General features: G+C 45.0%; 1 protein-coding gene and 1 pseudogene across 2 annotated transcripts; one reads left to right on the top strand and one right to left on the bottom strand.

Moving 5' to 3' along the window:
• Positions 1-2,129: 2,129 nt before the first annotated feature.
• On the top strand, positions 2,130-3,335 carry LOC110527127 (olfactory receptor class A-like protein 4; annotated as a pseudogene).
• A 95-nt stretch (positions 3,336-3,430) lies between these two features.
• LOC110528979 (olfactory receptor class A-like protein 4) lies at positions 3,431-20,736 on the bottom strand. 2 transcript variants are annotated; one of them, XM_090241300.1, is made up of 5 exons: positions 20,042-20,736; positions 19,612-19,673; positions 4,716-4,979; positions 4,294-4,548; positions 3,431-4,151 (listed from the first exon to the last, which is right to left on the bottom strand). In XM_090241300.1, the coding sequence occupies exons 3-5, from the start codon at positions 4,944-4,946 to the stop codon at positions 3,939-3,941; spliced, it is 699 nt and encodes a 232-aa protein (XP_090097426.1). In that variant the 5' UTR covers positions 4,947-4,979; positions 19,612-19,673; positions 20,042-20,736; the 3' UTR covers positions 3,431-3,938. The 2 variants fall into 2 exon arrangements, with proteins under 2 accessions (XP_090097426.1, XP_021466816.2); XM_021611141.3 differs by lacking the exons at positions 19,612-19,673; positions 20,042-20,736 and adding an exon at positions 5,342-8,425.
• Positions 20,737-22,537: the final 1,801 nt, after the last annotated feature.

Raw genomic sequence — 22,537 nt, forward strand, 5'->3', positions numbered from 1 at the left:
CCTAAAGGATACTCCAGGAACCTTTTCTTTTTAGAGTGTACAGTGACCTCAAGTGGTAATAATTGATAGTCGGTCTACAACATTCTACAACAAGCCTGTGTTTCTTTTGTACACATTCAAACACTTCTGAAGTTTTTGCTGAAACATTCATGTCTGGTTAGATAAACAACCTCCTTATAACTTCTTTAAAATAGTATTTAATCTTTGAAATAATTATGGAGAATTATAACAAGGATAATCAGAGCTGGATTATATCAATCTAAATACTCATTCATTGCTAATCATCATATAGGTAATAAAACTCACAGTTTAACAACACCTACTGGCAGTTATAATGGTCACAAAAAGCTTCATATCTTTCTCTGAAGATCTTTAATTTGAGAACATTTAGTCTTTGATCAGTTTTGACTCAGCAGTTCTATGTGGAGGTTATTGGAGGTAATGATTATATGTCCATTCCTAAAAGGAAAAAATTGGCAAGCCAGCAAGGTAGTAGTGCCAAGGGAGAGGACAGGAACAGTGTGCAGCATCAGTGGAAGAGATGATTTTAATAAGACCGCTGGGAAGCCCCCGGGGGATGCTGGGTAAATGAGTCTAATGATGACTCTCTACGATCCTCCCCTCTGCGCAATGGGAGATAACAATGTGCGGGATGATGACATAACACACAAACATCTAAACATACACGTATGGGCCAACAGATATCTGCCACAGTCACATACCCCTTTTAAAATAGGTCGATTTAGCCATATTTTATTTGTTTGAATTGACAATTTACAGCCAGGTTTGTTAAAGGGCAACAAAGAAATACATGCCTGAACGCTCTCTCAAATGAGCTAAGATTGGCATGAAACCATTTGTATATCTTTATAGTATAGATGGTCTCAGGTGTTAGTCTTAGTCAGCCTCACATGTCTTGTTGACGTGACCTGTCTGTGTGATATGAGTTGATACACTATATATACAAAAGTACATGGACACCCCTGCAAATGAGTGGATTTAGCTATTAGCTGTATAGCTGTACTCGGGTCCAACACTCACTACCGAGTTTCAGACTGCCTCTGGAAGCAACTTCAGCACAATAACTAGTCGTAGGAAGCTTCATGAAATGGGTTTCTATGGCCAAGCAGCCACATACAGTACAAGCCTAAGATCACCATGCGCAATGCCAAACGTCGGTTGGAGTGGTGTAAAGCTCGCCACCATTGGACTCCGGAATTTAGGCTTGGTAGATGCCAGGAGAACGCTACCTGCCCCAATGCATATTGCCAACTATAACGTTTTGTGGAGGAGGAATAATGGTCTGGGGCTGTTTTTCAGGGTTTGGGCTAGGCCTCTTAGTTCCAGTGAAGGGAAATCTTAATCAATAACGTTATAGATGATTCTGTACTTCCAACTTTGTGGCAGCAGTTTAGGGAAGGCCCTTTTCTGTTTCAGCATGACAATGCCCCCGTGCACAATGCGAGGTCCATACAGAAATTATTCGTCGAGATCGGTGTGGAAAAACTTGACTGGCCTGCACAGAGCCCTGACCTCAACCCCATCGAACACCTTTGGGATGAATTGGAACGCCGACTGCGGGCCAGGTCTAATCGCCCAACATCAGTTCTCAACCGCCCTAATGCTCTTGTGGCTGAATGGAAGCAAGTCCGCACATCAATGTTCCAACATCTAGTGGAAAGCCTTCCCAGAAGAGTGGAGGCTGTTATACCAGCAAAAGGGGAGCCAGTGGTGTGTAAGTGGTGTGTGTTCGCTGCTGGCCAATGCAGTGACAAATCTGCATACCTAAGCAGCAGGCAAGGGCATGGAAGGCCTACCTAGGCGACAAATGATTAGAGTAAATTCACCCTGAGCCAGGTCAGCAACACTGAAGATGCTGAGTTTTTTTCTGGGATGGCTTTGTTTGTGTATGAGGGCGTGTAGGTGTCTATATAAATAGTTCACACTTAACAGGATAGAGGCAGAGGTAGAATTGAGACCCTAGAATAGCAGTAATACATGTAGGCAATGAACAACAAAGAAATTGTGGCGCCATGCTGAGGATACGATGTCAAAGGTCCTCACTGTAGATGCTATTCTTTTTGGGTTGCTGGTCTTTTCTGGCATCCTGTGAAACATACTGATCATCCATGAGGTGAGGAGAAATGGAACCCTAACTGTCAATAGTCATGAAATATCTCCGCCTGAGATAACATCACATAATTAGTATAGCAGTTCATTATACTCTTTCTCTCTCCCTCTCTCTCAGGTGTTCGTTGGCCATTAAAAGTCTCTCTTGTCGGCTCCCTCCTTCTGACAAAATCCTGGTGAACCTGTCGCTTGCCAACCTGCTGATGTCTCTGTTCCTCACGGTGCCCGTCTTTGTGTCTGGACGTGTCCCTGGCCCTGGACTGATGCCACCTCTTCTTGCTGCTGTGGGTGTGGTGGCGGGCCGTGGGCTGCAGAGCCAGGAGCTGTGGGGTCCCTAGCACAGCAACGTGAAAGAAAGAGGGTGTGGGTGGGCCCGGAGCTGGTCTATGGGGTCAACCTGGCCTTCTCCCTGCTGGTGCTGGTCAACACCACTCAGGTCCACGGCAACACCATGGTGGAGCTGATGGTCATTAGCTACACCACCCTGCTGGGCTGTGTGTGGGATTTCCCCTCTGAGGAGCATGGCTCAGCCTTCGCCTCCTCCTTCCTGGCCCTCAACAAGGTGGCTCCACTGGTGCTGATGGTGGGCACCAACCTGGCTACACTGGCCAAGCACGACGGGCAAGGCAGGGGGAGGAATGCAGGGAGAGCTGGGCAGTCATGTGGTCAGTGAACGCAAGGGTAATCATGTGATCATGATGACGCTGTTTGTGGTTGCGATGGTGACGTACTAGAACCATAACGGGGGGCACCATGCAGAGGGGCTGCTGACTGTGTCCCACTTCTCTACTTCTCTGTTTGTGGGCTTCAGCCCTATGGTGGTGGCTCTGGGAAATGACAAGCTGAGGAGGGTCAAATGTCAACAGGAGGAAATAGTGGAGGAATGCAGAGCTCCAGACACAATGGGAAAGAAGGTAAAATAAACTGTTTTCACTATTCAGTAAGAGAGAGGTAATCAAAGTACAGGAGAGAGTTGAAGCAAATATCCAATTATTAAAACAAATATGTGACTGAATAAATGAGTATGACTTTGTATGGAATAATTAAATAACCAGTGCTTGCCTCCCCCTCATTCTGCTTTTAAATGTCCACATATATATATACAAACCCTGTTATAAGTAGTAACCCATCCAATAAATACCTTAGAACATTTAAAGTCATGGAATGTTTAAGATCTGGAGTGTTGAAATATTGTGATAAGTTCTCACATTCTGCAAAGACAGATCCTGTTGGACTGTTCACTCCCTCTCAATGAGCTTCATGTAGAGGAGCCTCTGGCATAGAGGCTCAGAGATTGAGAGATGGTACAAATAAAGGCCTTTATTTTGACTGTTTTTTAAAGAGCAAACAAGACAGAACATGTAACAACAACTATCTATAGATAGGAGTGCCCTTTCACGTACAGTCTATACATCAAAAACATTCTGTCGCTCACAAAAGAGCAGGTTTACAGAAATAAAATGTGTTAACGTAATCTGACTGACATGTACAGATGAACACATTTCATTGCAATGATGAACTCTACAACCTTTTCTATTAAACTCCTCCAAACAACTAACAGTGCTATTCCTCAGTACTGATAAATCAATAGAAATTGTGATAAAAAATAAATGAATTCTCTCATAGGTGCCATGTTAAATCAGTCTGCCTCTGGAAGAGAATCAAATGGTTGCCAACGTATAGAGAGGAATGCCAACAACCATGTCATTCTAATGTATTGTTAGGCTATGTTAAGGCAAGTGTACTATTATTATTCCACTGACTTCCCCATAATGTCAGTTGCAGTGTGTGTCAGGGTGTGGGACCTGTCAGTGAGTAAGAAAAGACTTAACGACAGCACGCAGCCGCCGGTGACCCACTGCCAGCACAATGGGTGAAATGGCGATGAAGATAGTGTTGGCAAAGCGAGCTATAACCAGAAGGAACCCGGCTGACAAACCTCGGTTGTAGTTGAAGTAGTTTATAGAAATGATGCTGGTTCCCCAAGACCCAATGAAGAGCATGATGAGGGCTAGAATCACCTGGAGAGAAAATTCCTAATTTTAACAACAATAACAATGTTACAGGTCCAAATCACATGTTGTCCATCTTTCCATCCACAATAACCAGGCGGCAGGCCACACACAACAAGACATCATTCTGAATCATTCCAGTCTCTCTCACCTTGGCAGCCCGTCTCTCAGCCGGTATCCTCTTGATGACGGGCACGTCCTGGGTCATGTGTGCTGGGTTGTGGGTCCTGCCGTGGGTGTAAAGTGTGTAGAGGGAGCCCAGGTTGGTGATGGCCATCAGGATGATAGGCAGGATCTCGTGGATCACCATGGAGGTGGTGGCATATGCCAGGCCGTTGTAGCTGGAGGGGAAGTTCCACACACAGCCCAGCAGGGGGCGCGTGGTGCTGCTGACCAACATCAGGGTCTGGAGGGGAGGGGGAGTAGAGAGGGAGCGTGGAGGGAAGAGGAGACGAGATGGGATGGGGAGGGAAGAGAAGGTAGAGAAGGGATATAAGACATTTTCCCACAATTCAAAGAGGAATACACATCACAATTGTCTATCTCTCCGCTTGTATTGAATCAGGGTCCTACCTCTGTGCTGTTCTTGTTCCCCTTGGTAGAGTAGATGTGTGCAGGTATAGCATAGATCAGGTTGAGGAACCAGATGAGGCCCAGGCTAATCAGGAGGGTCTTGGGGGGCCTGCGGGGTCCGTGAACAGTCCCAGGGGGAGGGGCCACGCGTCTCAGTGTCTGGAAGTGGAAAGCACTGAGGAAGAGTGTTGACCACACGTTGACTGAGCGAAGCCACACCCACACCCCCATCAGGACGTGACACCCGTCTTTGGAAGAGTTCAGCTAGAGAGAGAGCTGGGTGTGAGGTTTTATGTGTGTACACTATAGTGCCTACCTGAACAATGCTCTTATCAGTAAGTATGGCATGGTATATTGACAGATTGCTTTATTTTCACATGGCATATCTCTAGTTACAGCCACACCACCCGCCATAACCCTTGCATTTTAAACTACAATTACTCAAAGACTAGCCCAAATCTTTCCTATATCTCAAGTATCACAACCATTTTACTTAGAGCCCAAACCACACATAATCAGCATACCTCCTTCCCCCTTGTTTCAAGCACCCACATACAGCCCTCATTCTTCATGGCATGCCCTACCAGAGTGCCCGACCCCTGCCACATTCCCATCCAGCTCCTTACCTCCAGCCCCAGGTCAGAGATGACCAGCAGGACGTTCCTCAGAACAGACACCAGCAGGTTGGACAAGACCATGTTCATCAGGATGATATCTGAGTTACGTACTCCACTGGGGTCTTTGAACACGCTGTCCAAGATCACGCCAATCACCGTGGTGTTACCCACAATGCCCAGTAGGACCAAGATTATGTAGAATGCGGTCTGGGTGGGAGACGTAGTGACACGGAGCCCCACACCCACAGGCTCCAACTCTCTCAACTCTGGCATTGGGCTCTCCATCTCGGCTACTGAATTGGAGTTAGAGTTCTGGGTAGAATACTCTTCAGTCTCTCTGCATCTTAATCTGTTTACCCAGTTTGTTATCAAAAGTTTCTTCTAAGAGTAGTTATATTCCAGTAACTGTCTGCAGCCTCTAATCCACTGCTAGATTTTTTATTCCAAATATCAACACCCTGTTGGTCATAGATCATAAATACAAATGTGCAAAACTCATATATTGATTGCTTCCCATCTATTATAGCTACACCTGTATAGACACTCCCTATTTCTGTAGCATTGAACACAAGCCCAACCTCCCACAGAACTACCAATGTCAAATCACCATGGACACCAGATAAATACAAAGTAGTTCCTGCCATACACATCCACCTAAAACCACAGCAAAAGGGTCTTTCCCTAGTTACCCAACCAACCTGTGCTAGGTCAGGTACACTGTACCCACTGGGCACAAACGTCAGTTCAATGTCTAGTTTTGATTTACATTTGGTTGAGTTTGTCAACTAACATGAACTCAACATGAAATCAACAGAAAATGTCACCATGTCATTGGATTTAGGTTAAACGTTTGGTGAAAAATGCCCTTATGTTGGTGACTTTTTGCAAATCCAATCAGTTTTCCAAGTTGATTCGATGTCACCAGATTGATTTTTGGGGTTGAAATTACATGGAAACAACATTGAATCAATCAGTTTTGCCCAGTGGGTATACCCATGGGAATTTCAGTGTTTCAACCTCAGATTTCTGCTACCAAGCTGAGAGTGCATAAAAATGGAACACAAGAGATTAATCAACTAGCCTAATTGAAACACGCTGCCTTAACAGCTATCTAGGTTCATTATAATGCCACACTAGCTCCCCCAGGGACAAATAGAGAGGTGCCTTTGTTTATGGTGCTCAATACGAAGTCCTCACTTGATGATTCCATTCATAAAACAAGACAAGAGATCATCTAAAAAGCATTTCATATATTGTTTGAACAAAAGCGTTGGACTATGATCTTTGGAGGGGAATTCAGACTTTTTTCTCTCCGCACGGATTTTAAGCATGGGGAAACGCATGTGCCAACCAGTTACGCTTTTGGGGTGGAGATCCCAATAACGGAGGTGTGGCAGAGGTGTGTAATATCATAATGTTTTTAAATCTATGCATGGGTTCTGAAACGGACATGAATATGTATATGTTTTGATGGCTATCTTTCATTGATCTCCATAATCTGAAAGCATTCTCCATAGGCTATACTAGTATTGTGCCAATCAAATTCTAATTAAAGGGATTGCTTTAGATAAATGAACTGAAAAACGAACTGAATGAAAACTCCCCGATAGCCGGAAAAAGTGTCCCAACCAAATATGGTGGATAAATTAAACATCCTACTCGGTCCATTTACAATTGAATAAAAAATGTCACAGTTCCGGTTCTTCCATAGGCACCAGTGCATTAGCAACTGGGTCTGGTCTGATTTCTCGCATCCTCTTCTGTCCCAACTGTCCCAAAAAAGGGAGTGGAGTCGGAGACAGAAGAGGAAGCAAGACACTTTTTTTCTGGTTCAAAGAAAGTCAATGAACTAAGAAGACCAGGAGCAACATCTAGGAGCAACAACGGCTCAGCCGAGAAGTGGTAGGCCACACGAGCTCACAGAACTAGACCGCAGAGTGCTGAAGCACGTAGCGCGTAAACATTGTCTGTCCTGAGTTGTAACACTCACTACCGAGTTCCTGCCTCTGGAAGCAACATGAGCACAAGAACTGTTCGTCTGGAGCTTCATTAGCAGCCACACACAAGTCTAAGATCACCATTCGCAATGCCAAGTGTCGCCTGGAGTGGTGTAAAGGGATAAATCACACTTCACCATCTGGCAGTCCGATGGACGAATCTGGGTTTGGCGGAAATCTGGGTTTGGTGGGAAATCATGTCAGTTTATATCCTGAGTAAACTATCCATTTAAAGATGGTACAGTGTGTGTTTGAAACAAGAACACTTACCCTCAGATGGACAAAGAGGTTCAAAGTTGTTTTTGCTAAGCATAGCTATGAATTTGTCTCTAGTATTTTTAATATTTTAATACAATGAATTGCAACTTTCAACCTTTTCAGTGGCATGTTGAAAGAGTCATACAGTAATTGAGCATTAGAACTTATTAATACTTATCTGTACTAAATATATTTGGTTTAAAATTATTATCTACACCTGGGGCAATGGACATTTGGGAGAATGGGCATTTACAGAATGTTCAGCTAGAAATGTATTGTGTAGATCAAATATGGTCTACTGTCAGATAGATTGGAATAGTATAGGAAATTGTGTGTGCATTCTTTTTGCAATTCCAGATACAGCCCTGCCATTTGTTGAAAGCAGCCAATCCAATAGTTTCTGAAAATAAGTAATCTCCTGAGCTCTGTGTTCAAATGTATTTTTTTAAGTAGTTGCTTTTTCAGATGTTTTCAAATAGTTTTCAAAATGTAGTTACTTTCTGAGATCTGTATTCAAATAGTTAAAACAATTAGACATTTCTGGGGATCTGTATTGAAATAGTTGTAGTCAGCTCCAAAGTCACTATTTGTTGCCCCCCAAAATTGTTACTTTCGACAAAGCATATTTAAAGATGCACTGTGCAGAAATCGCTCCGCCATTTCCTGGTTGCTAAAATTCTAATAGTTCTCCTAATTTCAATTCATATGACAAAACATGCAAGTATAGTGTAGACAATCATTGTACAACCTAAACTACTGTAAAATATATTTAATTAAACGACTATATTGTATTTTCAGCTGTTTGAAGCTGGTGTAGAAAACAGAAAGTAAAAAATGAAAAAATGAAACGTAAGAACAGGAAGCATAGAAACAGAGCACATAGAACAGATCTATTGCTTTTTAGACTTGTTTTCAATGATAATGACAGATCTGTAACTCACATTTCCATGTTTTTTATTCAACCTCTATTTAACTAGACATTTCAGTTAAGAACAAATTCTAATTTACAATGGCAGCCTAGGAACAGTGGGTTAACTGCCTTGTTCAGGGGTAGAAATACAGTTTATTACCTTCTTAGCTCAGGATTTGATCTAACAACCTTTTGGTTACTGGCCCAATGCACTAACCACTCTAACCACCTGCCGCCCCAGGTGAATTTGGTCGGTCCAAAAAGTTACATTTTGCAGCTAATTCTAGACTATATATTAAGATTCATATCTGATAGCCCACAACCATGTGCTAATGATCATACAGTGCCTAGTGAAAGTCTACACTACCCTTGCACAGTCTTTTCAAGTATTGTAGTGGCAGCATAATGTTTGGGTACATTTGTCATCAGCAAACCCAGGTAAAAAGTTAGAAGAAAACCTGCAGTAGTCTTCTGAAAATTTAACCCTGGGATAAGAGTTTTATTTTTCAGCGGGTCAATTACACAAATGTTTATCCCAAAGACACACCAGAAATGATTTCCAAGAGGTGGTGAGCAATGTTGGCGTGCAGCTCCCCCTGGATTGCCAGAGAACAAATATCAGCGCTCACAGAGAAGCACGAGATTGAATTTCACTCAACTTTCTAGAGTTTTTCCCATTAGTTCACTCTATCAATGTTTCCCTTTACCGTGGGAATTGTGATCGAATCAACGTTACATTAGCCCATTTCGATGCAACATACCGAAACAAAACTAACTATAGGCTACAAGATATTTTGTTGTAGGCAGAACGCATCCGAGTAGGATTGCATTGACAAACACGACTCTGGCTCGCAACGCACTCTACACAAACCGAACCGTGCGGCATAATCGGTGCGGTTGCAGTAGACAGTGGTGTAAAGTACTTAAGGAAAAATACTTTAAAGTACTACTTAAGTAGTTGTTCGTGGTACCTGTACTTTACTTTACTATTCATATTTTTGACAACTTTTACTTTTACTTCACTACATTCCTAAATAAAATAATGTACTTTTAATTTTACATACATTTTCCCTGACACTCAAAAGTACTCATTAGATTAGATGTTTAGCAGGACAGGAAAATGGTCCAATTTACGCACTTATCGAGAAAACATCCCTGGTCATCCTACTGCCTCTGATCTGGCGGACTCACCAAATTTGCATGCTTAGTTTGTAAATTATGTCTGAGTGTTGGAGTGTGCCCCTGGCTATCCATACACTAAAATAACAAGAAAATGGTGCCAACTGATTTGCTTAATAAAATGAATTTTTTATTATTTATACTTTTACTTTTGATACTTAACTATATTTTAGCAATAACATTTACTTTTGATACTTAAGTATATTTAAAACCAAATACTTTTAGACTTTTACTCAAGTTATTTTTTATTAAGGCATCTTTCCTTTTACTCAAGTATGACAATTGGGTACTTTTTCCACCACTGCAAATAGAACACTGCCATATATATATATATATATATATACATATATATATATATATATATATATATATATATATATATATATATATATATACAGTGCCTTGCGAAAGTATTCAGCCCCCTTGAACTTTGCGACCTTTTGCCACATTTCAGGCTTCAAACATAAAGATATAAAACTGTATTTTTTTGTGAAGAATCAACAACAAGTGGGACACAATCATGAAGTGGAACGACATTTATTGGATATTTCAAACTTTTTTAACAAATCAAAAACTGAAAAATTGGGCGTGCTAAATTATTCAGCCCCTTTACTTTCAGTGCAGCAAACTCTCTCCAGAAGTTCAGTGAGGATCTCTGAATGATCAAATGTTGACCTAAATGACTAATGATGATAAATACAATCCACCTGTGTGTAATCAAGTCTCCGTATGAATGCACCTGCACTGTGATAGTCTCAGAGGTCCGTTAAAAGCGCAGAGAGCATCATGAAGAACAAGGAACACACCAGGCAGGTCCGAGATACTGTTGTGAAGAAGTTTAAAGCCGGATTTGGATACAAAAAAATTTCCCAAGCTTTAAACATCCCAAGGAGCACTGTGCAGGCGATAATATTGAAATGGAAGGAGTATCAGACCACTGCAAATCTACCAAGACCTGGCCGTCCCTCTAAACCTTCAGCTCATACAAGGAGAAGACTGATCAGGGATGCAGCCAAGAGGCCCATGATCACTCTGGATGAACTGCAGAGATCTACAGCTGAGGTGGGAGACTCTGTCCATAGGACAACAATCAGTCAGTCGTATATTGCACAAATCTGGCCTTTATGGAAGAGTGGCAAGAAGAAAGCCATTTCTTAAAGATATCCATAAAAAGTGTAGTTTAAAGTTTGCCACAAGCCACCTGGGAGACACACCAAACATGTGGAAGAAGGTGCTCTGGTCAGATGAAACTAAAATTGAACTTTTTGGCAACAATGCAAAACGTTATGTTTGGCGTAAAAGCAACACAGCTGAACACACCATCCCCACTGTCAAACATGGTGGTGGCAGCATCATGGTTTGGGCCTGCTTTTCTTCAGCAGGGACAGGGAAGATGGTTTAAATTGATGGGAAGATGGATGGAGCCAAATACAGGACCATTCTGGAAGAAAACCTGATGGAGTCTGCAAAAGACCTGAGACTGGGACGGAGATTTGTCTTCCAACAAGACAATGATCCAAAACATAAAGCAAAATCTACAATGGAATGGTTAAAAAATAAACATATCCAGGTGTTAGAATGGCCAAGTCAAAGTCCAGACCTGAATCCAATCGAGAATCTGTGGAAAGAACTGAAAACTGCTGTTCACAAATGCTCTCCATCCAACCTCACTGAGCTCGAGCTGTTTTGCAAGGAGGAATGGGAAAAAATGTCAGTCTCTCGATGTGCAAAATTGATAGAGACATACCCCAAGCGACTTACAGCTGTAATCGCAGCAAAAGGTGGCGCTACAAAGTATTAACTTAAGGAGGCTGAATAATTTTGCACGCCCAATTTTTCAGTTTTTGATTTGTTAGAAAAGTTTGAAATATCCAATAAATGTCGTTCCACTTCATGATTGTGTCCCACTTGTTGTTGATTCTTCACAAAAAAATACAGTTTTATATCTTTATGTTTGAAGTCTGAAATGTGGCAAAAGGTCGCAAAGTTCAAGGGGGCCGAATACTTTCGCAAGGCACTGTGTATATATATATTCACTTTGAACTGGACTGATTTTACAGAACGAGCTTGTCTTGAGATCAAAGCTAAAGCTACATGTAGCGCAGTGTACACATTCGTTCATATCCTTTGCTAGTGAGTGAGTTATTAGCCCAGTTATACTGTATATCATTTGTAGTCAGCAATGAGGGGGTGATTGCTTCCTACAAGAGCACAAAACGTGTGCATTTCTAGACGTCTTTGAAAAGCGAGTCAGTTAAACATCTCTTAAGGATAGGATCCTTTTTTCCCATTTTCGCTTAAAATGACATACCCAAATCTAACTAGGCGCAATTTAGATTTTGTCCACTATGAGAGAGAAAAACAGTAGTTGAACAGTTTTGAAAATATTAATTTCTTCAAAAATGAAGGAGAAGCAAGAGAGAGCTAGCTACATTTAATTGTTTTTCCACTTTCACTTACTTAGCTAGTGAATGCAGCTAGCTAGTTTAGCCTACTCAAACATCCGACTCAAACGGAGAGGGATTCTATGGTACCTAAACTGGCTATGGCTATCCAACACTGGAACTCATCTAAGTCAAGGTAGCTTAAGGGTTTTATTCATTTAATTCCACCGGTGTTATCGATTTAAAGCCACCTGAGTCAGCTCTCCGTACTCATCCTGAGAAGTGTGTTAGAGTTCCAGTACAAGTGATGCCGGCTCTATGCACCAGGTCTCAGGTACGCCTTCCCAGCCCAGTACGTCCTCTGCTAGCTCCCCGCACTCACCATGCGGAGTGTGTCATCGTTCCGGCACCATCTGTGCCAGTTCTACGCACCAGGTCTCCAGTATGCCTCCACAGCCCAGTACGTCATGTGCTAGCTCCCCGCACTCACCGTGCGGAGTGTGTCATCGTTCCAACACCATCTGTGCCAGCTCTACGCACCAGGTCTCCAGTGCGCCTCCACAGCCCAGTACGTCCTGTGCCTGCTCCTCGCACTCTCCCTCAAGTGCATGTCCCCAGTCTGGTACGTCCTTTGCCTGCTCCACGCACTCTCTTTGAAGTGCGTGTTCCCAGTCAGGTACGTCCTGTGCCTGCTCCTCGCACACTCCCTCAAGTGTGCCTTCTCTGTCCAGGATGTCCTGTGCCTGCTCCCCGCACTCGCCCTGAAGTGCGTGTCACTAGTCCGGTGCCACCTGTACCGGCCCCACGCGTCAGGCCTCCAGTGTGCCGTCCCAGTCCAGGACATCCTGTGCCTGCTCTTCGCGCTCGCCCTGAGGTGCGTGTCACCAGACCAGTACCACAGGGGCCGACCCCACGCACCAGGCTTCCTGCGACGATCCCAAGCCCAGAGCTTCCGGCGACAGTTCCTAGCCCAGAGCTTCCGGCAACAGTTCCACAGTCCGGCACCTCCGGCTACGGTTCCACAGTCCGGAACCTCTGGCGACGGTTCCACAGTCCGGAACCTCTTGAGATGGTCCACAGTCCAGAACCTCCTGAGATGGTCCACAGTCCAGAACCTCCTGAGACGGTCCACAGTCCGGAACCTCCTGAGACGGTCCACAGTCCGGAACCTCCTGAGACGGTCAATGTTCCGGAACCTCCAGTTCTATGGCCGGAGCCTTCCCCTGCACCGATGCCCAGTCTGAGCACGGCATCCAGTCCTGCTCCAAGGCCGGAGTCTTCCTCAGCGCAGGTGCCCAGTCCAGTTACGGCGTCCGGTTCCGCTCCATGGCAGGAGCCTTCCCCTGCACCGATGCCCAGCCCGAGCACGGTGTCCAGACCAGCTCCAAGACAGGAGCCTTCTTCTGCACCGAGGCCCAATCCAGGTACAGTGTTAAGCCTGGATCCATGGCTGGATCCGCGGGATGAGAGGGTTCTTCGGCACGCACCAGAGCCACAACCAAAGATGGTGGATCCGAGAGCTGAGCGGGTTCTTCGTCCCGCACCAGAGCCGCCCCTGATGCTGGCGGATCCGCGGGATGAGTGGATACTTCGTCCCGCACCAGATATTATAGTCCTTCTCTTTTAGCCAGGGAAAATACTGATTGTCTATTCTTGTTTTCTGCTAAGCCGTTACAATTATAACTGGCTATACTTATTTCACCAATTACCATAATGAGAGACACAAGTTTCAATTATATTTATCATAATATATGTTTGTAAATGTACCATTAAAAATTAACATGATGATTGAGTGTCTATATAGCTGTACCATTATATTTGCATTGCTACTAAGTAAACCTCCAATTTGTCCCCACTTTTCCACTCGCTAAAACCCAGGTGTGTAAAACAGGTGTGTAAAATAAACTGTCAGTTCTTGGCTCCTTGTTCGGGCGGTGTTCGGCGGTCGACGTCACCGACCTTCTAGCCATCACTGATCCATTTTTCATTTTCCACTGGTTTTGTCTTGTCTTCCTTCAAACCTGGTTCCAATCCCATCAATTACATGTTCTGTATTTAACCCTCTGTTTCCCCTCATGTCTTTGTCGGAGATTGTTTTATTGTATGTTATGTGCAAGTCATGTGTCGGTGTGCGACAGGTTTTGTACCCACTTATATTATTTTTAGTATATTTTAGTTTTTGGAGTTTTATGAGCACTTATTAAACGACTCCATTTATACCAAGTTAGTTTTCCTGCGCCTGACCTCCCTGCCACCGACACGCACCCTTTACAGAATCACCGACCATAACTATGGAGTCAGCAGGAGAGGGTACCACGGCCATTGAGGTGGAGGAGCGCGTCCAGGAGCATGCAGTTATGCTCTACCATTTTGGCGACGCCATGGATCGCGTTGTCCAGACAATGGACCGCTGGGAGAGACAGGGAGTTCTTCCAGCGCCTCCACCAGCACAACCGGGGTCTCCCCTGAGCGCCCCTTTCCCGCCTGAACCCAGTGGGATCTGTCTCTATTTGCCCCAGGAGTACGACGGGAGGGCTGCGAACTGCCAGAGGTTCTTGTTGCAGTTAAATCTCTATATGGCCACAGTCCACCCGGCTCCATCGGACCGTGAAAGGGTGTCCGCCCTCGTCTCGTGCATCACCAGGAGAGCCCTGGAGTGGGCCAACGGCGTGTGGAGAGAGGGAGATGTGGCGTTGGACCAGTTTGAGGAGTTCAGCGGGTGAGCGCCTCTACCATCTGAGGCAGGAGACAAGGAGCGCCCAGGAGTTTGCCCTGGAGTTCGCCCTGGAGTTTAGGACTCTGGCTGCCGGCGCAGGATGGAACAACAGGGCCCTGATCGTACGTCGGGAGCTGGCCTGCAGAGACACCACCTTCACGTTTGACCAGCTGGTGGACCTGTCCATCCGGCTGGACAACCTGCTGGCTACTCGCGGACTTTCAGATCAGGGTCTGGTGGTTCCATCTTCCCGCACTCCCTCTCCGATACCCATGGAGCTGGGAGGGGTGGTGAGCAGGGAGACTGGAGGGGGTTCACGCTCGTGTACCATCTGTGGCCGCAGAGGTCACACTGCCAGTCGGTGCCTGGTTGGTTCCTCTGGGATGCGAGGCAGCAGGCAGGGCGCTCTGGCGTCACCCCAGGTGAGCCGGCACCACTCTCACCCAGGTTCTTCTGTTGTTCATATGTTTGTATCTGTCACGTTCCCTGAGTTTTCCTCCCATTCCCAGCATAAGGCGCTCGTCGATTCAGGCGCGGCTGGGAATTTTATTCATAGAGCTTTAGCCTATAGTTAAGGGATCCCCATCGTTCCCGTGGATGTGCCCTTCCCCGTTCATGCCTTAGATAGTCGACCATTAGGGTCAGTGTTGATTAGGGAGGCCACTGCGCCTTTGGGCATGGGGACCCAGGGGGTCATACGGAGAGAATTAGTCTCTTCTTCATTGACTCTCCTGTGTTTCCCGTGGTGCTGGGCCTACCCTGGCTAACTTGTCATAACCCCACTGTTTATTGGCCACAGAGGGCTCTCACAAGGTGGTCGCGAGAGTGCTCAGGTAGGTGTTTAGGGCTTTCCGTTGGTGCTACAATGGTGGAAAGTCCAGACCAGGTCTCCACCGTGCGCATCCCCCCTGAATATGCCGATTTGGCTCTCGCCTTCTCCAAACAGAAGGTGACTCAATTACTACCTCATCGACCGGGCGATTGTGCGATAGACCTCCTGGTTTACGCTGCACTTCCAAGGAGTCACGTGTATCCCCTCTCAAAGGCGGAGACGGAGGCTATGGAAACATATGTCTCCAAATCCCTGCGTCAGCGGTACATTAGGTCCTCCACTTCACCTGCATCCTCAATTTTCTTTTTTTTTTGAAGAAGGAGGGGGTCAGTGCCCTTGTATTCACTATCAGGGTCTGAATCAGATCACTGTGAGGTATGGTTACCCGCTACCGCTCATAGCCACAGCGATAGAGTCAATGCACAGGGTGCGCTTCTTCACCAAAATAGATCTCATTAGCGCTTACAACCTGGTGCGTACCCGAGAGGGAGACGAGTGGAAGATGGCTTTCAGTACCACCTCTGGGCACTATGAGTACCTCATCATGCCGTACAGGTTGATTAATGCACCATCAGTCTTCCAAGCCTTTGTAGACAAGATTTTCAGGGACCTGAACGGGCAGGGTGTAGTGGTGAATATTGATGACATTTTGATATACTCATCCATGGTGCGCAGAGTGCTTGGTCGCCTGTTGGAGCATGACCTGTCCGGCAAGGCTGAGAAATGTATTTTCTTCCAACAGTCCGTCTCCTTCCTAGGGTATCGCATTTCCACTTCAGGGGTGGAGATGGAGAGTGACCGCATTGCAGCCAGGTGTAATTGGCCGACTCCCACCACGGTAAAGGACGTGCAGCAGTTCTTGGGGTTTGCCAACTACTACCGGAGGTTTATCCGGGGTTTTGGTCAGGCGGCTCCCATTACCTCACTGCTGAAGGGGTGCCTGGTGCACTTGCAGTGGTCAGCTGAGGCAGACAGGGCTTTTAGTCAACTGAGGGCTCTGTTTACCTCGGCTACCGTGTTGGCCCATCCGGATCCCTCTTTGGCGCTCATAGTGGAGGTGGACGCGTCCGAGACTGGGATAGGAGCTGTGCTCTCTCGGCGCTCCGGTACACCACTGAAGCTCCGCCCCTGTGCCTTTTTCTCGAAGAAGCTCAGCCTGGCAGAGCAAAACTATGATGTGGGGGACCAGGAGCTGTTGGCTGTCGTCAAGGCCTTAAATGCTTGGAGACATTGGCTTGAGGGGGCTAAACACCCTTTTCTCATCTGGACTGACCACCGCAATCTGGAGTACATCCGGGCGGCGAGGACACTGAACCCTCACCAGGTAAGGTGAGAGATGTTTAACTTCTTGGATATAGGGGGCGCTCTTTTAATTTTTGGATAAAAAAACTTTCTTTCGTTTTAAACAAGATATTTTGTCACGAAAAGATGCTCGACTATGCATATAATCGACAGCTTTGGAAAGAAAATACTCTGACGTTTCCAAAACTGCAAAGATATTGTCTGTGAGTGCCACAGAACTGATGCTACAGGCGAAACCAAGATGAAATTTCAAACAGGAAGTGCCCCAGATTTTGAAGGCGCAGTGTTCCAATGTCTCCTTATATGGCTGTGAATGGGCCAGGAATGAGCTTACACTTTCTGTCGTTTCCCCAAGGTGTCTGCAGCATTGTGACGTATTTCTAGGCATAGCATTGGAAGATTGACCATTTTACACTACATCTACCAGGTGCTCGCTTGGTGTCCTCCGTCGCAATTATTGCGGAATCTCCAGCTGCGTGTATTTTTCCATTTTCTTCCGAGGAGAAACCCAACTGCCACGAATGATTTATCATCGAATAGATATGTGAAAAACACCTTGAGGATTGATTCTAAACAACGTTTGCCATGTTTCTGTTGATATTATGGAGTTAATTTGGAAAAAAAGTTTGGCGTTGTAATGACTGAATTTTCGTTTTTTTTTCTTACAGTGACAGTGTTGTTAACAAAAGGCTAAGCTTGTGAGTGAATATATTTATTTCATTTCATTTGCGATTTTCATGAATAGTTAACGTTGCGTTATGGTAATGAGCTTGAGGCTATGATTACGCTCCCGGATACGGGATTGCTCGACGCAAGAAGTTAAGGCAGACGCATTGTCCCGGCTGTATGACACAGAGGAGCGGCCCATGGATCCCACTCCCATACTCCCGGCCTCTTGCCTGGTGGCACCGGTAGTGTGGGAGCTGGACGTGGACATTGAGCAGGCGTTGCGTACAGAGCCCGCTCCCCTTCAGTGTCCGGCTGGGCGTCTGTACGTTCTGTCTGCTGTCCGCGACCGGCTAATCTATTGGGCCCATACGTCACCCTCCTCTGGTCATCCTGGTATCGGTCAGACGGTGCGCTGTCTTAGTGAGTAGTACTGGTGGCCCACTTTAGCTAAGGACGTGAAGGTTTATGTTACCTCCTGCTCGGTGTGCGCCCAGTGCAAGGCTCCTAGACACCTGCCCAGAGGTAAGTTACAACCTGTCGGTGGATTTCCTGACTGATCTTCCTCCTTCACAGGGTAACACCACGATCCTGGTCGTTGTGGATCGTTTTTCTAAGTCCTGTCGTCTCCTCCCTTTGCCCAGTCTCCCTACAGACTGCGGAGGCTCTATTTACACATGTCTTCTGGCACTATGGGGTGCCTGAGGATATAGTGTCTGATCAGGGTCCCCAGTTCACGTCGAGGGTATGGAGGGCGTTCATGGAAGGTCTGGGGATCTCGGTCAGCCTTACCTCAGGTTTTCACCCCAAGGGTAACGGGCAGGTGGAGAGAGTTAACCAGGATGTGGGTAGGTTTCTGAGGTTTTATTGCCAGGACAGGCTGGGGGAGTGGGCAGCGTTCGTGCCCTGGGCAGAGATGGCCCAGAAATTCGCTCTGCCACTCCTCCACTAACATTTCTCCCTTCCAGTGTGTATTGGGGTATCAGCCGGTTCTGGCTCCTTGGCATCAGAGTCAGACCGAGGCTCCTGCGGTGGATGACTGGTTCTGGCGCGCAAAGGAAACATGGGACGCCGCCCATGTCCATCTTCAGCGCGCTGTGCTGAGCCAGAAAGTTGGTGCAGACCGTTACCACAGTGAGACCCTGGTGTTCGCAGTCCACAGTTTGTGGGGCCATTTAAAGTCCTGAGGAGAGTGAACGAGGTGTGTTACAGGTTACAGCTTCCCCCCGATTACCGCATTAACCCCTCGTTCCATGTGTCTCTCCTCAGGCAGGTGGTGGCTGGCCTTCTCCAGGAGTCTGAGGTGCAGGAGGTTCCTCCACCCCCCTCTGGACATCGAGGGGGCCCCGGCGTACTCCTTTCATTCCATACTGGATTAGAGACGTTAGTTGAGGGGCCTTCATTGCCTCGTGGACTGGGAGGGGTATGGTCCGGAGGAGAGATGCTGGGTTCTGGTGGAGGACGTGTTGGATCCTTCGATGCTGCGAGATTTCCACCGTCTCCATCCAGATCGCTTGCGCGATCGAGGTTGGTGCTGACGCGCTGCTGGAGCCGCGTGTCAGGGGGGTGTACTATCACGACTTCCGCCGAAGTCGGCCCCTTTCCTTGTTCGGGCGGTGTTTGGCAGTCGACGTCACCGACCTTCTGGCCATCACTGATCATTTTTCAGTTTCCATTGGTTTTGTCTTGTCTTCCTCACACCTGGTTCCAATCCCATCAATACATGTTGTGTATTTAACCTTTCTGATCTCCCCATCCCGGATCCGGGTTCGTGAATACAGACTCAAGCTCATTACCATAACGCAACGTTAACTATTCATGAAAATCGCAAATGAAATGAAATAAATATGCTAGCTCTCAAGCTTAGCCTTTTGTTAACAACACTGTCATCTCAGATTTTCAAAATATGCTTCTCAACCATTGCAAAACAAGCATTTGTGTAACAGTATTGATGGCTAACGTAGCATTTAGCATTAGCATTCAGCTGGCAACATTTACACAAAAAAACAGAAAAGCATTCAAAAAAATAATTTACCTTTGAAGAACTTCAGATGTTTTCAATGAGGAGACTCTCAGATAGCAAATGTTCAGTTTTTCCTGAAAGATTATTTGTTTAGGACAAATCGCTCCGTTTTCTGCGTCACGTTTAGCTATGAAAAAACCCCTGTATCCAGGATTGTGTAAATCTATCAGCAAGCTCATTAGCATAACACAACGTTAACTATTTATAAAAATCGCAAATGAAATGAAATAAATATGCCATCTCTCAAGCTTAGCCTTTTGTAAACAACACTGTCATCTCAGATTTTCAAAATATGCTTCTCAACCATAGGAAAACAATAATTTGTGTAAAAGTAGCTAGCTAGAGTTAGCATTTCGCGTTAGCATTTAGCGTTAGCATTAGCGTTAGCATCCAGCACGCAACATTAACAAAAACATAAAAGCCTTCAAATAAAATCATTTACCTTTGAAGAACTTCTGATGTTTTCAATGAGGATACTCTCAGTTAGATAGCAGATGCTCAGTTTTTCCAAAAAGATTCCTTGTGTATTAGAAATAGCTCCGTTTTATACATCACATTTGGCTACCAAAAAAAATCCATAAATTCAGTCCTCAAAACGCAAACTTTTTTCCAAATTAACTCCATAATATCGACTGAAAACATGGCAAACGTTGTTTAGAATCAATCATCAAGGTGTTTTTCACATATCTCTTCATTGATACATCGTTCTTGGACACATGCTTTCTCCCCTGAATCAAATGGTAAAGTAGAAGCAGCTGGCAATTGCGCACCGAATTCGACGCAGGACACCAGGCGGACACTTGGAAAATGTAGTCTCTTATGGTCAATCTTCCAATGATATGCCTACAAATACGTCACAATGCTGCTAAGACCTTGGGCGAACGACAGAAAGTGTAGGCTCATTCGTTGCGCAATCACAGCCATATAAGGAGAGAATGGAAAACAGAGCTTCAGAAATTCTGCTAATTCCTGGGTGATGCATCATCTTGGTTTCGCCTGTAGAATGAGTTCTGGGGCACTTACAGACAAAATCTTTGCAGATTCTGAAACTTCAGAGTGTTTTCTTTCCAAAACTGTCAAGAATATGCATAGTCGAGCATCTTTTCGTGACAAAATATCGCGCTTAAAACGGGAACGTTTTTTATCCAAAAATGAAATAGCGCCCCTAGAGCTCTAACTTAACTTCTTTGGGACTGGGGGGCAGTATTGAGTAGCTTGGATAATAAGGTGCCCAGAGTAAACTGTCTGCTACTCAGGCCCAAAAGCTAGAATATGCATTTAATTAGTGGATTTGGATATAAAACACTCTGAAGTTTCTAAAACTGTTTGAATGATGTCTGTGAGTAACATAACTCATATGGCATGCAAAAACCTGAGAAAAAATCCAACCAGGAAGTGGTAAATCTGAGTTTGTAGTTTCTCAAGTCAATTGCCTATCGAATATACAGTGTCTATGGGGTAATATTGCACTTCCTAAGGCTTCCACTAGATGTCACCAGTCTTTAGAACCTTGTTTCAGGCTTTTACTGTGAAGGGGGAGAGAACGACAGCTGTTTCAACCAGGTGTCTGGCAGAACGCCATGAGCTCAGTCTCGCACGGGCCTGTGAGAATTAGCTGCGTTCCTTTCCCTTTCTAAAGACAAAGGAATTGTCCGGTTGAAACATTATTGAAGATTTATGATATAAACATCCTAAAGATTGATTTTATACATTGTTTGACACGTTTCTACGAACTGTAATATAACTTTTTGGACTTTTTGTTTGAACTTTCGCCTGGACTTGCCCGTGCCTCGTGAGTTTGGATTTGTGAACTAAACGAGCGAACAAAAAGGAGGTATTTGGACATAAATTATGGACTTTATCGAACAAAACAAACATTTATTGTAGAACTGGGATTCCTGGGAGTGCATTCTGATGAAGGTCATCAAAGGTAAGTGACTATTTATAATACTATTTCTGACTTTTATGGCATCTGTGACTTGGCGCTGACCAAACATAATCACAAGGTGTGCTTTTGCCGTAAAGTCTTTTTGAAATCTGACACAGCGGCTGCATTAAGGAGAAGTTTATCTATAATTCCATGCATAACACTTGTATCTTTTATCAATTTTTATTATGAGTATTTCTGTAATTTGATGTGGCTCTCTGCACTTTCACCAGATGTTTGTTTGAGACAATGCATTTCTGAACATAACACACCAATTTCAAATGAGGTTTTGGACATAAAGATGAACTTTATCGAACACAACACACATTTATTGTGTAACATGAAGTCATGTGAGTGCCATCTGATGAAGATCGTCAAAGGCTAGTGATTAATTTAATTGCTATTTCTGACTTTTATGAGGGCTCTCCTTGGCTGGAAAATGGCTTTATGGTTTTCTGTGACTAGGTGCTGACCTAACATAATCGTTTGGTGTGCTTTTGCCGTAAAGCCTATTTGAAATCAGACACTGTGGCTGAATTTACAAGAAGTTTATCTTTAAAATGGTGTTAAATGCTTGTATGTTTGAGGAATTTTAATTATGGGATTTCTGTTGTTTTGAATTTGGTGCCCTGCAATTTCACTGACTTTTGGCGAGGTGGGACGCAAGCTTCCCACATATCCCAGAGAGGTTAACCCTTTGTTTCCCCTCATGTCCTTGTCGGAGATTGTTTTATTGTATGTTATGTGCAGGGTTTTGTACCCACTTATATTATTATTTTTGAATATTTTGGTTTTTGGAGTTTTATGAGCATTTATTAAACGACTCCGTTTATACTAAGTTTGTTTTCCTGCGCCTGACCTCCCTGCCACCGACACGCACCCTTTACACAGAAATACAGTGTAGACATTATTCATGTTGTAAATGACTATTGTAGCTGGAAATGGCAGATTTTTTATGGAATATCTACATAGGTGTACAGAGGCCCATTATCAGCAACCATCACTCCTGTG

This window comes from Oncorhynchus mykiss, chromosome 7 (assembly GCF_057628025.1).
Source record: "Oncorhynchus mykiss isolate SJ-2025 chromosome 7, ASM5762802v1, whole genome shotgun sequence".
In the NCBI taxonomy this organism is placed as follows: Eukaryota; Metazoa; Chordata; class Actinopteri; order Salmoniformes; family Salmonidae; genus Oncorhynchus; species Oncorhynchus mykiss.